This window comes from Schistocerca piceifrons, chromosome X (genome assembly GCF_021461385.2).
Source record: "Schistocerca piceifrons isolate TAMUIC-IGC-003096 chromosome X, iqSchPice1.1, whole genome shotgun sequence".
NCBI classification, from domain to species: domain Eukaryota; kingdom Metazoa; phylum Arthropoda; class Insecta; order Orthoptera; family Acrididae; genus Schistocerca; species Schistocerca piceifrons.
In genome coordinates this window covers 308,767,152-308,784,947 of record NC_060149.1, presented here as the reverse complement: position 1 = coordinate 308,784,947, position 17,796 = coordinate 308,767,152, and the positions used below count along the sequence as shown (strand labels likewise).

General features: G+C 45.1%; 1 protein-coding gene across 3 annotated transcripts in view; it reads right to left on the bottom strand.

The window, feature by feature from the left end:
- Window positions 1-17,796, bottom strand: part of LOC124721791 (cell cycle checkpoint protein RAD17) — a 130,409-nt gene that overhangs the window by 54,860 nt on the left and 57,753 nt on the right. For all 3 annotated transcript variants that reach the window (XM_047246910.1, XM_047246909.1, XM_047246908.1), the window contains 2 exons: window positions 14,859-15,022; window positions 14,580-14,723 (listed from right to left, as the gene is read on the bottom strand). In XM_047246910.1, the coding sequence (XP_047102866.1) occupies window positions 14,580-14,723; window positions 14,859-15,022 (308 nt within the window). The remainder of the gene's footprint in view (window positions 1-14,579; window positions 14,724-14,858; window positions 15,023-17,796) is intronic.

The window sequence follows — 17,796 nt, the reverse complement described above, 5'->3', positions numbered from 1 at the left end:
CTGCAGCTTCGTTTCCAGGGATACCGACATGGCCAGGAACCCACATAAAGCTAACTGGAGAACTGTCGTCCACCAGCTGCTGAAGAGAGCGTTGGATCCGGTGCACGAAAGGGTGAACCGGATACGGATCATTGAGGCTCTGGATGGCGCTCAGGGAATCGGAGCAGATGACGTAAGCAGAATGTCAGTGGCGGCAGATGTAAAGAACAGCCTGGTAGAGGGCAAAGAGCTCAGCTGTGAAGACCGAACAATGGCCATGGAGCCGGTATTTGAAACTGTGTGCCCCGACAATAAAAGAACACCCGACCCCATCATTGGTCTTAGAGCCATCTGTATAAATGAAGGTCATATTAATGAACTTTGAACGAAGTTCGACAAAATGGGAGTGGTATACCGAACCGGGGGTAACCTCCTTTGGGAGCGAGCTGAGGTCAAGGTGAACGCGAACCTGAGCCTGGAGCCAAGGTGGCGTGTGGCTCTCGCCCACTCTAAATGTTGCAGGGAGTGAAAAATCAAGGTGTTGAAGGAGGCGACGAAAGCGAACTCCAGGCAGTAGCAGGGCAGAGACATACAACCCGTATTGACGGTCGAGAGAGTCGTCAAAAAAGGAACGATAAGACGGGTGGTCAGGCATTGACAGTAGTCGACAGGCATACCGACAAAGCAGTATATCGCGCCAGTAGGTGAGTGGCAATTCACCGGCTTCAGCATGAAGACTCTCGACGGGACTAGTATAAAACGCTCCGATCGCAAGACGTAAGCCCCGATGATGTATGGAGTTGAGGCGGCGTAAGATGGACGGCCGTGCAGAGGAGTATACGAAGCTCCCTTAAACCAGCTTGGAGCAGACGATTGACCGATATAGGCGAAGCAGGACGGTTCGATCTGCTCCCCACGACACACCACTGAGAACACGGAGGACATTTAGAGAACGGGTACAACGGGCAGCCAAATATGATACATGTGGAGACGAGCTAAGTTTCCTGTCAAATGTAAGACCTAAAAATTTTGTTGTCTCCACGAATGGGAGAGCAACAGGACCGAGTCGTAAGGACGGTGGGAGAAACTCTTTGTAGCGCCAGAAGTTAATACAGACCGTCTTCTCGGCAGAAAAACGGAAGCCATTGGCGACACTCCAGGAGTAAAGATGGTCAAGAGAACGCTGAAGACAGCGCTCCAGGAAACATGTACGCTGCGTGCTGCAATAGATGGTAAAATCGTCCACGAAAAGGGAGCCTGATACATCAGCTGGGAGGCAATCCATTATTGGATTGATCGCTATAGCGAAGAGAGCGACGCTCAAAACTGAGCCCTGTGGCACCCCATTCTCCTGGCGAAAGGTGTCTGACAGGACAGAACCCACACGTACCCTGAACTGTCGATCCATTAAAAAGGAACGAATAAAAAGAGGGAGGCGACCGCGAAGGCCCCATGTATGCATGGTGTGGAGAATGCTCGCCCTCCAACAGGTGTCGTAAGCCTTCTCCAAATCTAAGAACACAGCCGCGGTCGGGCGCTTCCGCAAGAAGTTATTCATAATGAAGGTCGACAAGGTAACCAGATGGTCAACAGCAGAGCGGCGCCTACGAAATCCACATTGTACATTGGTAAGTAGGCGTTGAGATTCGAGCAGCCAAACCAAACGAGAGTTAACCATTCGCTCCATCACCTTACAGACACAGCTGGTAAGCGAGATGGGTCGATAACTGGAAGGCAAGTGCTAGTCCTTCCCCGGCTTAGGAATCGGTACAACAATAGACTCGCGCCAGCATGCGGGAACATGTCCCTCAATCCAGATGCGATTATAAGTACGAAGAAGGAAACCTTTACCCGCAGGAGAAAGGTTCTTCAGCATCTGAATATGAATAGAATCAGGCCCTGGAGCGGAGGACCGTGAACCGGGCAAGTGCATTTTAGAGTTCCCCCATGGTGAAAGGGGCATTATAACTTTCAAGATTCAAGGAGCGGAAGTTAGGTGGCCTAGCCTCCTCTGCCTGTTTTCGGGGAGGAAGGCAGGGTGGTAATGAGCGGAGCTCGAAACCTCTGCGAAAAAGCGGCCGAAGGCATTGGAGACATCCTCAGGGGCCACAAGGATGTCATTCGCGACCGTCAAGCCAGAAACTGGTGAGTGGACCTTAGTGCCAGATAGCCGGCGCAGGCTACCCCAGACAACAGAAGAAGGAGTAAAACTGTTGAAGGTGCTTGTGAAAGCAGCCCAGCTGGCTTTCTTGCTTTCTTTAATAATACGACGGCACTGCGCACGTAATCGTTTATAATTGATACAATTCGCCACTGTAGGATGGCGTTTAAAGGTGCGTAAAGCACGTCGACGAGCACGTAAAGCGCCTCTACATGCTGCGGTCCACCAGGGGACCAGTACGTGGCGTGGAGAAGAAGTAGTGTGAGGGATGGAATATTCAGCAGCAATGAGAATGACTTCCGTGAGGTGTGCGACCTGACTATCGCAGCTTGTGAAGGTTAGATCCTGAAAGGTCGCCCTGGAAGAGAAGAGCCCCCAGTCTGCTTTGGAGATGTTCCAACTAGTTGAGCACGGAGAGGGGGTATGATGCAGGAGATGGATAACACACGCGAAGTGGTCGCTCGAATATGTATCAGAAAGTGCATACCACTCAAACCGGAGTGCAAGTTGGGTAGTACATATAGAGAGGTCTAAATGGGAATAGGTGTGAGATGTGTCCGAAAGAAAAGTAGGGGCGCCAGTATTGAGGCAGACAAGATTGAGCTGGTTGAAAAGGTCTGCTAACAGGGAGCCCCTCGGGCAGGATGCTGGAGAGCCCCAAAGGGGATGGTGTGCATTGAAGTCTCCAGTTAACAAAAATGGTGCAGGTAGCTGAGCAATAATTTGCATCATGTCTGCCCTGGTAACGGCAGACGACGATGGAGTGTAAATGGTACAAATGGGAAATTTAAAAGTGGGGAGAGTAATTCGGACGGCAACTGCCTGCAGGCCGGTGTGCAATGTGATGGGATCATAGTAAATATCATCCCGGACCAGCAACATAACCCCTCCATGAGCCGGAATACCTACCACAGGGGGTAGGTCAAAACGCACAGAGGTGTAGTGTGCCAAGGCAATTTGATCGCATGGGCGCAGCTTCGTTTCCTGGAGGGCTACGACAAGCGGACGGTGCAAGCGGAGCAGCAACTTCAAGTCCTCTCGGTTGGAGCGAATGCTGCGAATACTCCAGTGAATAAGTGCCATCGTGAGAAGAAAAGGAAGATGAAAGAAGGGGTCACCTCGAAGGCCGCTGAGGGCCTGGCTTCAAGCGAGCACTGCCGCCGCTATCAGTAGGCGGACAGTCATCGTCCATTGGTTCTATAGGTTCATCGGCCATCTTGTTAAGATGGCCGGGAGGGGGAGCTTCCTCTGCAGGTGAACGGCCAGATGTTCGGCTACCAGCGGTGCGGCCAGGCGAAACGGACGATGGCCTGGGGCAGCAACCGCTGGGTGGCGCAGGAGAAGAAATGCGCCGTGGCAGAGAAGGAGAACTGTGCTTCCTATGAGCCTTCTTGGAAGGTCGTTTAGTGGAAGTACTGGTCGACGGCTGGGAGTTTGAGGTACGTAGGAAGTCTGCACGGGACGGTTCCTTCTTGAAGGCCGGTGCATCTGACTTCTGGGTCTTCGTCTTGGCAGAAGCTGATGAAGGTGCTTGTGTCTGAGGGGTGACGGGAGGAAGAGGAGACGTCGACTGCGCGATCTTAGCACTGGCCGAACGGACGACCATGGTGCTGAAGGTCAGATCGCATGTCTGCGTCACCACCTCCCTGGTAGTCCGAGGAGAGGCGAGGGCAGTACTGTATTTTCCCGCTGGGAGCAGCGTGGGCTTCCTACTAGCAAATAGCTTGCGAGCAGCCGAGGTGGACACTTTCTCTTTGACCCGAATTTCTTGGACACAGTGTTCTTCCTTGTAGATGAGACAGTCACGGGAGGACACTGCATGGTCACCCTGACAGTTCACACAATGAGGAGACGGAGGTGGACAGTCACCCTCATGGGCATCCCTGCCACAAGTGACACATTTAGCCGCATTGGAACAAGACCGGCGAGTGTGATTAAAATGCTGACACTGGTAGCAGCGCGTAGGTGTCGAGACATAGGGGCGAACAGAAATAACCTCGTAGCCGGCTTTGATACGCGATGGCAGCTGAACACTATCATAGGTCAAGAAAAGTGTCCGGGTCGGTACAAGGTCATTGTTGACCTTTTTCATGACCCTATGGACAGCCGTCACGCCCTGCTCAGCGAGAAAAGACTCAATCTCCTCGCCAGTCAATCCGTCGAGTGATCGAGTATATACCACACCACGAGACCAATTCAAAGTGCGGTGAGCCTCCACCCGGACAGGGAACGTGTACAGGAGTGTGGCCTGAAGCAGTTTTTGTGCCTGAAAGGCGCTCTCAGTTTCTAGTAACAAGGTACCATTACGCAACCTGGTACATGACTTGACAGATCCGGCTATGGCATCTACGCCCTTCTGGATAACAAAAAGGTTGACAGAGGAAAAATCCTTGCCGTCCTCAGATCGAGAAACTACGAGGAACTGTGGGGCAGGCGGTAGTACTTTTGTCACTGGTGGCTGGTCAAGTTTCTGTTTATGGGCAGAAGTCGAGAGAGAAGAAGAGAAATCCATTGCGGAGCAATCCCCCATGATTGCCAGCGTCTCAAATGGCGCGCTCCTTCCTTGTGGGGACCCTCTCAGAGGGCACTCCCACCTTAGGTGAATGTTTACACCTCAGGTCACACCTCCCGAGAAACAGACGGAGGGACCAATCGGCATGGTCAGAAGGTATCAGCTCAGGCAATCACCCCTCCCTGGGCCTGGCCTTTACCAGGGGGTACGTGCGTGCCTTACTTGTCTACCCAGGGCGGGGAATTACGCGTTACCCCGTCACCGGCTACGCGTGCGAACGCATGGGTCGGCCTTCAGGCGCGCACAGGGAGGAGGGAAGAAGAGGAAAAAGAAGAGAGAGAGGGAGAGAGAGGACAGACTGTCTCAAACGCCGAGGCAGAGACCAGAGAAGGCAAGGAGAAGAAGGCAAGGAGAAGAAGGCAAGGAGAAGAAGGCAAGGAGAAGAAGGCAAGGAGAAGAATGCAAGGGAAAGAGTAAGGAAGACTGTGAGATGGAGAAGAACAAAGAAAGGAACCAACCAAAGGAAGGAAGAAACGAGAAGAAGTGAAAAACCAAAATGACCGCAAATATAGGTCGTGGAACCGTCCATCTCTGGACGCAGGCGCTAACTACCCCCTTGAGGGGGAGGGACTCCTTTTAGTCGCTTCTTACGACAGGCAGGAATACCTTGGGCCTATTCTAATCCCCGGACCTGCAGGGGGGTATTACCATTGTATGAATAACCTGAGATAAGGAGGGAATAAGATGGAGGAGGGAAGTGAGAGATGAGATCAGGTGTACAGTACTAACAGCAGTACACACAGGTAAAGATAGGGGCAGTTGTAATTGCTAGGCTTCTAGTGACCTTGTTCATTATGAGAACATCCCATTTTTAAAGACATTGTTTACATTTTCTCATCTACCATTCATTATTTTAAGTATTATACTTGTTAGCAGTTGTCACTTCAGTAGATCTAAAGAAAGGTGGAGCTCTTTATGAGCTAAAGCAGACAACATGTGAAGTGGAAAAGCAAGAACAGTTCCATGATTGTCTTATTCTTGAGTTTAACAAGGGTGTAAAAGAAATCCAAGAGCCTAAAAATTTCTATAGAGAGAAATCCACTTCACAGGGAAAACAAGAAAATGTCCCAATTACTTCAGAGAGAGCTATATAATGTGAGCAATTCACCATATTCCAAAATACCATAGGGTTTTGGGAAAGTCTTTCTGAACACTTTCATCCACCATGATCTATGCCAGTTAAACTCAGAATCAGCAGATTAGGTGGACTGTAATAACCTGCTACTATGTAACACCTGCACTTGCTGACCAAATTCAAAAACGCAGTGTATGGATCTTATACAGTTTGACAGCCACAAAAATCAGTAGATGATCATTTGTCAATAGTTACTTGCATATCAAGAGTTAGCTCTTGGATACCATTTGTTGTGGCCCGTCGATGGTCGAACCTCGGACTCCAGATGGCCGAGCTGAAGCCAGGGGCCCACCGTGCCATTTCTCGTCAGGAGGCCGAGCAAGTTCAATAGTGTCAAGAGGCAACGCAGAGTGATACAGCAGTATTCGGAAGTATTCCTTTATTCAACTAGTTTACAGAAGCGTAATGTAGGCACACCACGCAGTGTACCGCAAGTCTGGCTGTCTCAGCACTCCTGGACTGCCGACACTGCTGTTGTGGTCACCAAGGCTGCCCGACGATGGAAGTCAGCCACACTCACCCGACAGGTGCCGCTCTACTGCCTGCAATTCCGGAGACTGTTACAGTCCCCAGTCCCCGCCGCCCTACACCCCATTTGGCCTGCTCTGTCTGCCCATGGGACAAAGGTGGTTGTACTGGTCACCAGTGGCCCTCGGCCGCTGCTGCTCCCAGGACAGGACCAGACTCGAATCTGCACCCTTCTGGACCCCGTGCCAGAACTTGTTGCTAGTGGTGCTTGCCATATGGCAACACCCGATGCCGTCCCTAATGCTATTTCAGTGCTGCTGCGTCTCCTGCAGCGTACACCTCGCTTGGACCCCGGTACACCAGGTGGGAAGCGAACGAGGCCCGTTCTGGACCTGCTGCAGACTGCTGTCACTGCCCTCCTTCAGACAGACCATGCAATCTCCAAGTACCCGGCTGCCGTTCCGTCCCGCCCCTGTGCTGTGTTCCCAGAGGCAGAATACAGCCCGAACAAGTACATAGAAACAAAGTACAGGTTTACACAGAATATTTACAACATTACTGGCAGACTGGTCCCTATAAGTGTAGACCAGCACAGGCCCAACCCACTCTCGACTGACCTGGCACATGCCCTCAAGCTAAAAGTATCTGACTATTTATACTGCTTTTCCCCTCACTTCTGACGTAGAGTCAGAGAGAGACAGAAACTACGGCAGGGGTAAATTCCCATACGTCAGCCAGTTACACATCACCACTCCCGGCTCTGGCCTACTTCCTTGCCTCATACATCGCAATAACTTAAAGCAACACTGCAGTTCCCTGCCTCGCTGTTGCTCCACTCCAAACAAATCATACGTGCAATACGCCGCTGCAGCTCCACGCTATGTTTACCCTGCCTGGCCTACTGGCTGCTGACTATTACCACACACTGCCAGCGGCCCCAGACTTCATCGCCCAACTGCGCCTTTACTGAATTTTTAACACAATTCCCCTTTCTTGCGACTAAGACTAATACTAGTGCAGCACATTGGCCCCTTGTGTCAGAAGTTACCAAGGAAAATGGTTCCTTTGTGTCGACATAAAAAAGGAAGAATATAACTTAAAAATCACACGGCTCATCAAAAAAATATCTGTTCAGGCACAGGATACACTATTCAGCACTTGGGATGTAAATAACTGAATATAACTTAGAAATCACATGGCTCATAAAAAAAAAATATCTGTTCAGGCACAGGATATGCTATTCAGGACTTGGGATGTAAATAACTGTTGACATCAACTGCCAACAGGTCAACACCCAACTAGTGCAACAAAAGAATCCATGCTTACATGACACTCCCATAATGTACGCAGCTACCCTGGACTGTTTGCAAACTGTCTCCCAATCTTGTCATATCAGGCTTATATCTTTCCCATTTTATTTTAAAAAATCTTTGACAGAACTGTGGTAATGCAGATCCTCATCAATCTTGACCTGATGACTAATTTTAAATGTGGACTAAAGGAATTACACCAGCTCAAATAACAATACATTACTGTTTAATCTGAGTGCTACTTAGATCAAACTAGAATTCTTTTCTGTGGTGCACATGTCCACTGCAATGGACAGCTGATAATGGTCACTTCTTTGGCATTTTCAATCAGTCCCAAGGCTGCAGATGCATGCAGGGCACAGGACCACTAGAGAGCCTCCACTAGAGCGGGCTGCATGCATTTGCAACATCAGGACTGTTTAAAAATGCCAAATAAGTGACATTAATGGCTGTGCACTGCAGTGAACAAGTGTACCACAGGGTTCATCACAGTAAAATAGGTTAAGAATTTAAGGACTAACCAATGCAGTACTCGAGGTCCAATTTATTTGACTGTAAAATATCTGACAGCCAATTTTAGATAAGAATGACTTTGCGATTGACAACAAATGGGCTTCCAAAAGGATTCAACAGCATGTGTATTAATCCTTTCATCCTCATACACAATGAGCCAATAGAAGAGTTATATTAGATAGATTCAGATCAAAAGCTATTACACTGCTGCAAGAAATGACTTACGGATAACAGTGAACTGATAGTACTGACAGAGGATGTAAGACACGCATACATGAAAGTACAGTGGCAGGAAGAAGCACGTGACCAAAGGTTCTCCCAGAAAAAAAAGATATCTGCATAGACAACAGAAAACTCGGCATGGAAAGTATTAAGAATGTCTTGTTTTTCTATGAACATACTTCTCAAGTAATAGAACCCAGTACGTTGCCCTTTATGGTGAGTGTTCATCAGAGGTGAGGGTATCATCTGGAGTGCCCCAGGTAAGTGTGGTAGGTCCACTGTTGTTTTCTATCTACATAAATGATCTTTTGGATAGGGTGGATAGCAATGTGTGGCTGTTTGCTGATGATGCTGTGGTGTACGGGAAGGTGTTGTCGTTGAGTGACTGTAGGAGGATACAAAATTACTTGGACAGGATTTGTGTTTGGTGTAAAGAATGGCAGCTAACTCTAAATATAGATAAGTGTAAATTAATGCAGATGAATAGGAAAAAGAATCCCGTAATGTTTGAATACTCCATTAGTAGTGTAGCGCTTGACACAGTCACGTCGATTAAATATTTGGGCGTAACATTGCAGAGTGATATGAAGTGGGGCAAGCATGTAATGGCAGTTGTGGGGAAGGCGGATAATCGTCTTCGGTTCATTGGTAGAATTTTGGGAAGACGTGGTTCATCTGTAAAGGAGACCGCTTATAAAACACTAATACAACCTATTCCTGAGTACTGCTGGAGCGTTTGGGATCCCTATCAGGTTGGATTGAGGGAGGACATAGAAGCAATTCAGAGGCAGGCTGCTAGATTTGTTACTGGTAGGTTTGATCATCACACGAGTGTTACGGAAATGCTTCAGGAACTCAGGTGGGAGTCTCTGGAGGAAAGGAGGCGTTCTTTTCGTGAATCACTACTGAGGAAATTTAGAGAACCAGGATTTTACTGCCGCCAACTTACATTTTGCAGAAAGACCACAAAGATAAGATAAGAGAGATTAGGGCTTGTACGGAGGCATATAGGCAGTCATTTTTCCCACGTTCTGTTTGGGGGTGGAACAGGGAGAGAAGATGCTAGTTGTGGTATGAGGTACCCTCCGCCACCCACCGTATGGTGGATTACGGAGTATGTATGTATATGTAGATGTAGATGTGTGAAACCAAAATCCCTGCCACGATGGGGGAAAGAACTGGCCTCATTAATTAGGAACTGTATAGCTAAAATGCCAAAGCAATGGCCTAATAGAACTGAATCAATTGCACATTTAAAACAGACAAGACAAGAATTAAGTGGTGCATCAGATGCATTTGCAAGCAGAGAAATGAAATTGCAAATGTTTGACCAAAGTACTGTCACATCAATGGCTGCAACATACAGTACACATTTGATAACAAGTAGCTTTTGAATTTGTTTAAATTTAACTAATACCGTATAACACCCATTTCAAAGAAGAAAGTTTACTGAACTGTCAGCATACTCTTACGATGAAAACATGAAGTCCCTATACATGTACAGTCAGGTCAGATCATTGGCAAATGACTTGAACATTAAGTTACTGGCAGTACTTTCAATCATCTGTTAATCAAACACTGCAGATGCCTCCAGTACCAAAGGTCAACACAATACAGCCCACCTTAATGTGTGAGGAGTATGCAGATGAGTATGAGAATAATATTTAAGTGGTGGTCTTTTTTATATTAGGTCAACGTGCAGCTTATGATTAAGAGGAGGTGGGCTACACTAGATATTTATTTACGATGGATATGTTGGTGGAAAACTTAATGAAGATAGGTTTAATAACAATTTAATATAGTTTAAATAATTGAATTTGGCTCTGAGATTTTTTCATGTAACCTGCCACTAACATTATTGATTTACCTATTAAAGGTACATAAATAAGAGATTCACAATAGCAAGTTTTAATGTAGTAGACATACTGCAAAATTTATCAAAGAATAGTTTCCAGAAACAATTTGTTTAGTGAAGTACTTCACTTATGCGTGCACTGACAACTGTTCTGTGCAAATCAGGATATCTAGTTCATTTATCATCTTTATTTTAAATAAAATTTCACATGGACATTTCTTCACTTACACTGTGTTATCAAACTGAGTAATACACTGTCTAATTCAATCTTCAATGATAAAGAAATTTTCAAATTTCTTAGAATCCTGGAGATGAGTCTGTCATCATGATGTGGCGTTTAGGTTGAGAGCTTCCAAAAGTGAAGCTTCTTCATACACTTTTCGTTCAATTTAAAAAAGTACAGAGGAAGAAAGTTGTACAGGAACGGACTAATAACTTAAGATGGTAATTAATAATAGCATACTTCCATGAAGTTATCTTTCTGATACACTGAAATTTAATACCAGTGCTTATTTTATATACTTATTTTAGAGTTTGTATGAACAAAAATAAATTTTCTTATTTTAGCAATAGTGATAAATTGATAAATTTTTTCTAGTTTATTAAAAGGAACAATAGGAAATAATTGTTAACCGTTTATCAAACAACTGTCTTTTGCTAATAACGCAACATCAGCTCTGCTCACTTAAATGAAACTATTTTTTTGAAACAGTGCAAGGAATAACTGAACTTTTCATCATGAAATTAATACAATGCTGGAAACTTCTGGACTACATACAAATGATGGATGAGTAAAGACTCTCACTCACCAAATTGGGTAGGTTTTAAGCAGTGGACAGGCAAATAAATTAGAACTTAACATGGTAATTCAGCTTACAAGAATATTTCTAAATTAATTCCCTGACAGCGAAGACCTTGATATCTACTGTATTAGGTGTAGATCTATTACCCAATAGCGACATATGAAAATTTGTGCTGGACCAGGATTTGATACCAGATTTCCTGCTTAATGCATGCATCACGTTAACTACTTTGGCTATCCATGCACACTGTCCATATTGACCCAAATCTCCATGTCACATTGTCTACATCTTTTATCATAGTCCACTAAATTCATCAGCTAATGCTTACAACATTATTTGGCTTTCCGTACCATGGAGAATGAGGACAAAGAATTCAGACCAATGTTATTATCATGACATATGGAGGTTTGGATTTGTTACGGCATAAAGTCAAGCGCCGGCAAGCCAGTCGGGAACAAAAGAGAAGAAAAGGTTGTGAGAAGAAGTCAGCCAATCACACGCCCCTTCCAGGACAACGCAACAGCAGGGGCCCCTACGTGAATTGGACATGGTTCTAGTCCTGACTGGTGGTGTCCCACTTGGATAGCAACTTCGATAGCAGTTCAGGACAGACTTTTTTCAGTTAGAGATCAGCAGTCACTGCAAAGACTGGTTATTTCGTGTGTCGCCCTTTGCTTGTGACTCACCTATGTAATTGCCAAAGTTAAGTATTGTATTTGATGAGTTGTAATAAAACTCATTAATATGACTTGCTTGATTGTTTGTCTAGCGAACTGAGTATGCAGGATTCCTAGACACAACAAGATTGGCGAAAGGCTGGATGAAAGACTGGTGACGAGCTGAACAAATACCAACACGTTTCACACCCAAAGCCGCTAGCTGCCACAGTTTTTTTCTTGTTATGGACTTTTGTGTTTTGCCGGTGCCTTAATTCTACCTAGTCTTTTCTTTCCAGGGGTGTGTTTACATGTTTTAATAGTGTCTATTATCATTTTTTTCCTATTCAATGTTTTCAAATGGACGTTGCAGAGTGGGGTGGGCAGAGGGGGGGCAGGGGGGTGGGGGGGCAGAGGGGTGGGGGCAGAGGGGTGGGGGGGCAGAGGGTTGGGGGGGCAGAGGGGTGGGGGGGCAGAGGGGTGGGGGGGCAGAGGGGTGGGGGGGCAGAGGGGTGGGGGGGCAGAGGCTAAGGTGAGGCAGTAGGAAACAAGTTAATGGAGGCTTACATCAAGGAGATTATGAAACTGCATGATATGCTGGAGAGAATTCCCACCTGAGTACTTCAGAGAAAGTCATGTTGCAAAGGAGTGTCCAACACGTTACACATAGTGATGCAGCCGTTGAAGTCATTTGTGTTGTGGGGCATAGCACGTTCAATAAGTGGATGGTCAAGTTAATGGTGTGCCACAGTTCGGTGGTGGTCATTCATACGAGTAGACAGTTAACTGTCACGCACACCACAGATGCTGCACAGTAACTGAAACCTAGTTGCTACATAACATCTCTGCTTCTACATGTGGTCCTGCCTTTTATTAGGTAGAAGATACCTGTAATTGGACTGCTGAAGAAGGTGGTGGGCAGGTGTGGGTTGGACATGCCTGTAATTGGACTGCTGAAGAATGTGGTGGCCAGGTGTATGGGCAGGTCTTGCACCTGGGTTGTCCACAAGGGAATGACCCGTGAAATGCAGGGTTTGAAGTAGACTAGGAATAGGGATGAATAAGGATATTCTGTAGGTTGGATGAGCAGCAGAACACTACTTTGGGTGATTTGGGAGGGTTTCGGGTAGGCAATCTCTCATCTCACAGCATTACATGAGGCAGACGAAACCCTGGTGAAAGGTGTGGTTGAGCTTTTCAAGACCAAGCAATAATAGATGATCAGATGAGTACTGGTTGGCGAGTGATTAACATGTTTACTTATATCAGAGAAGGAGATGACATGGGAGATCTAGTTATGGATGAGCTGGATGGGATATTGTCTGTCAGTAAAGGCTCTGGTAAAGTTATCCGCATATTTCGACACTCCTGCTTTCCACAGCAGATGTGGTGCCCACAAATGGTTATGCTGTAAGTAAGAGACTTTTTGACGTGGACAGGTGACAGCTGTACAGGTATTTTTTGCTGGTGTGCCTGATACGAACACATGTATTTACGGAGTCATCTTATATGTGGAGATTGACATTTAGGAAGGTGGCTTGTTGAGTTGGGAAGGACAAAGTGAAGCAGATTTGTGAGTAGCTGTTCAGGTTATTGAGGAAAGAACAAAGGTTGCTCCTGCCACGAGTACAAATCACAAAAATGTTATCAATGAATATGAACCAGACAAGGGGTTTTAGGTGCTTACTAAATAGCAAGGATTCCTCCAAATAGTCCATAAATAACTTAGCACAGGATGCTGCCATGTGAGTACCCATGGCAGTACCATGGATTTGTTTATAGATTTGGCCTTCAAAAGTGAAATAATTGTGGATCAGGATGTGGTTGACCAGGATGGTTTGAAAGTAGGTGGTATCAGGAACACACTGGGCAAGGTAGTGTTCCATGCATCCATAGTTACCAAAAGGTTATGGACAACTGTTTGGAAGCGTTTGTCAACAAAGGCAGAGGTTTGTTCTGTGGGAGAACAGTAAGCAACCACAATAGGATGACAAGTAGGGCACCTATGGGGTTGGATTTGTAGAGTTTGGGAGTAGGTGAAAGGTAGAGTGCAACTGGGGGACTCTGGGGTAGGGGGAGGCAGGAAGGAGGACACTGGTGTGAAGAGGGAAATGGTTTCAAATGTCAGGTTTTTGTAGGGACCTACAGCCTTGGGGAGCTGCTGTAACTGATATTGGACTTCTGGGATAGGTTCTTGGTCATAACGTTTGTATGCAGAAGTGTTGAAAAGTTAGTGATAACCCTCAGCAACAAAGTCACTACAGTTCATAACCACAGCGATGGAGCCTTTGACCATGGAAAGGATGATAAGGTCTGGATTTGTTTTCAGGTTGTGAATAGTTGCATGTTCCATAGGAGTGACATGCTCACTGGGAAGGCATTCAGGGAAAGAAGATGAAGCCAAGTTGAAAGTAAGGAATTCTTGACAGATTAGACTGGCTGGAAAGGGGGAGGAGGATAGTGGTTGGAAGGAATTTGAAACAGTTTCAAACAAGGTTCTACGTGGGGTTTTGGTTGGCTGTTGTCAGTGGGGTGCATGACAAAAAATGTTTCCACTACAGAAAACAAGTAAAGGAAACAAAGTCATTTACCTGTCCAACATATGTGACCTTAGGTTTCGGTCTACAGTTGAGGCCTTCAGAAAGTACTGGAGCTTCTGCAAGGGTTCAAGTTTTGGCAGAAAGGTTGACAACAGTCTTATACGATTAGCGTCCAGGAGCAGTGTGTTTCATGGACAATAGAGGAAGTCTTTGGGGGTTTACAGAAGGTGAAGTAATTCAGCAAAGTATGCTCTAATGATTTGTTTTTGATGCACAGTTTTTAATCATTATTTAAATCATATCATCAACCAAGTACACTGCAATATTCATAATCACCTAGAACACTTTCTGCATAAAATACTCACGTTTCGCATACAGTACTCTAGCCACAGCATGAAATATTCCTGAATCTTCTTTAAGCTCTAAATCAGCATTTCTATCACTTGGTTTTCTTCCCAAATGTTTCTCAAATTTCCACAGACCTTTGCGAGGTGCAACAAATTTTGACTCTATATGAAATAAAGAATATCATCATTTGTTATTCACTAATTTAATAAAAAATTAATTAACACTGTGAGCAATGTCATTACAAACATGTAAACAACAGACTTTTATAGTTACAATCACAACAAAAGTGCACTCACCAGGTACATAGAATTTGAGCTCAGAAATTGCTTTCCGAATATTTCCACAAGAAATTTCTGTTATGTGAGACACAATAGAAGCATACTTTTCACATGGTAAGCCTTTCAGTCCTATTACTCTATTCAGAGCCTTTTTTATAGATGCATCTGTAATTCTTTTGAATCTGTAAGTTGATCAATTTCAAGTAATTACTTCTAGCTCATCACTGACATGACTGAAAAAAACCTTACAAGTTATTTATCTTGAAATTAACTAGTACCAAAAATTACAGAGGATCAAATGTATTTTATAATTAAATAAAAAGAGTATTGATCCTTTAACAACAAATTTTAATACATCTGCAGTTGTCAGCTATTTCCACGAAAATGCAGACTGGGCATCTCCAGCTATGGTCCCAAAAACTTATCTATGAACACAAGAACCTAGGCACAATTTTCAAGGAAGGCTGTTCATGAACCACAGAAAATACAGAGGATTGAAGACAGAAATCACATTCATTAAGACCTAAAGTCCCATAATACATATTAAACATAATCAGCATAAAAGAACATTACTCTTGAGCAGGATGTCAAAAGCCTTGCAAACAAGATAATTTACAAGCACAAGATATTTAGTATACAAAACTTCCCAGAGTACACAATTTTAAAAAAGTTAAAACCACACAATCTCTTCCACAACAATAAACCGTTAATCTCTAATTGCAATGCACACTTCATAACTAAGTGGCATTTACTATATGAAATGATTCCAGACCTCTATGGACAGCCAATGTCATTCCTAAGAATGACTATTCAATGTTTGTAAGGAAGAGTCCTGGATGATGGCTGGTGGGCTGTAGTTTGTCTCCTTGTAATACCCCATCTATGATCTAAAGGATTCATATTCAGAAACATTTCTAGCCTGTCCACAGATGCACATCATCTTTTGCAACAAATTCATCAACAGCAGCAGCTCAATGTGAGTCATCGTTTGTAAAGTAGTTGTCTGAGTCAACCATACCTTTGAAAAGTTGTACATGTGATTGCAGTTCCTCAGCAGTGTAGCTCTGAGCATTAAGAGCTCTGGATTGAAGATCGCCTCCTACTGAACAGTACTGGCGAGGGCAGAAGAGCATATTTGTGAGACCTACAGCAGAGAATAGCCCTGTAGCAGTGCTGAAGTGTGCGCGCTCTGCTCTGTCCTGTGTTCAGAAGACGTAATGCTGCTGAAGAAATGAGGTTCTCAATAGCTGAACCCCATGGGCAGGTGGTCACAGATCTCAACAGCTCAACCCCATTGGTAGGGGGTCACCGATCTCAGCATCACATTACTTACATTACTTGAATTAGGCCCCAAAAGGAGGTATGAATGGGGGAGCTATGCAATAAGATGGTTGAAAATGAGTCTCTTGCACACGCAGGCATACGAGTTGGCCTTATGGCAGAACTCTCAGTTCCTCCACATGAATTCTGAATCCATTCAGGTTCGACTGTAGAAAGGAATCCATTTTATCAGTGAAGTTTTTCTATAGCTGACTTTTCTTGCTGTTATGGTTGTAGGTACATCGTAGCTGAGGGTTCAGAGGAGGGACTCATTGGTTCCTCCAATAGACTTCATACTCCATTACCTCAACAGATGGGTCCAGTTTGGTTTCATCTGTCAACACAATTGTTGGATTTTTTTATTGTTCTGTACTTCTTCTTTTACACCGGGAAACTGGAAGAAGGACAAAGTGTGACAACTGTAGGTTACAGACCCACAGAACTGAGCTTGAAAAAATATGATCCTATGATAAACAATGCTGTCAGCCCACACCACCCAGTCACTTTTGGCAGAACAAAGTGATAGCAGTTGATATGTGTGTGGATTTTTCTGTTGCCCATATTCTGCAAATTGACATATCCTTGGAAGTGGAAATGGGCTTTATCTGCATATGGAATCTTCCATGGCTATTCACTGCCCACTTCCATGCGAGCAGAAATTCCAGAGCAAACGTTTTCTTGCTGGCAGGTCAGCAGGAAGCAACTCCTGAACGTGGGTTATTTTGTACGGACAGCAATGCAGGATGTTTCATGCTTGCAAGTATGTCCAATGTTTGGGCAATTCCCTGTACACTGCATATTTGCACACCACTGCTCGACCCATCCTGCAATGCTGTGACCACATCTTCAGCAGCTGTCAGATCATCTACCTCCTTCCCTCTACCACACTGCACTTCAAAAGAATCTGTCTTTTCGAATTCTGTAATCATTTTCTCCAGACCCTTATCAGACATTGGACCAATGCCTTTTTTCATAACCTCGAATTTCAGGAACTTCTGCAGGACTACTGGCAAACAATCACCATTCTTGTAAAAGTGCTTTACCAGCAGCGAGCGAACCTTCATAAAGAGAGTCATGTTGGGCATCTCTGTCTGAACTGAGGAACAGCTGTGTGCCGCATATCTGTTGGTGTGTATATTCTGATACATACAGTGTCATCCCCCCCCCCCCACAATGTTTCTCCCACGTCAATAATATGCTGTTCAAAAATGGTTCAAATGGCTCTGAGCACCATGGGACTTAACTTCTGAGGTCATCAGTTGCCTAGAACGTAGAACTACTTAAACCTAAATAACCTAAGGACATCACACACCCATGCCCAAGGCAGGATTCAAGCCTGCGACCGTAGCGGTCGCACAGTTCCAGACTGTAGCGCCTAGAACCGCTCGGCCCACCCGGCCGGCTATGCTGTTCAATTTTGACATTATCTGTGCAGTGGTTCTCTTTGTACAGTGTTTTGAAACTGGAGCTTTAACTGTGGACACCCTTTATCTAAGAGGCAGCTCCATCTCCAGCTGTCCACAATTCTCATGCAACCACTAGTGCTGAACAGATGTAAGATGAAGTGTTACCATACGAAATGGCAATAAGCTCCTCATTTTGAGAGACAACTTTTTGGGACTGCCTTTGCTCTAAA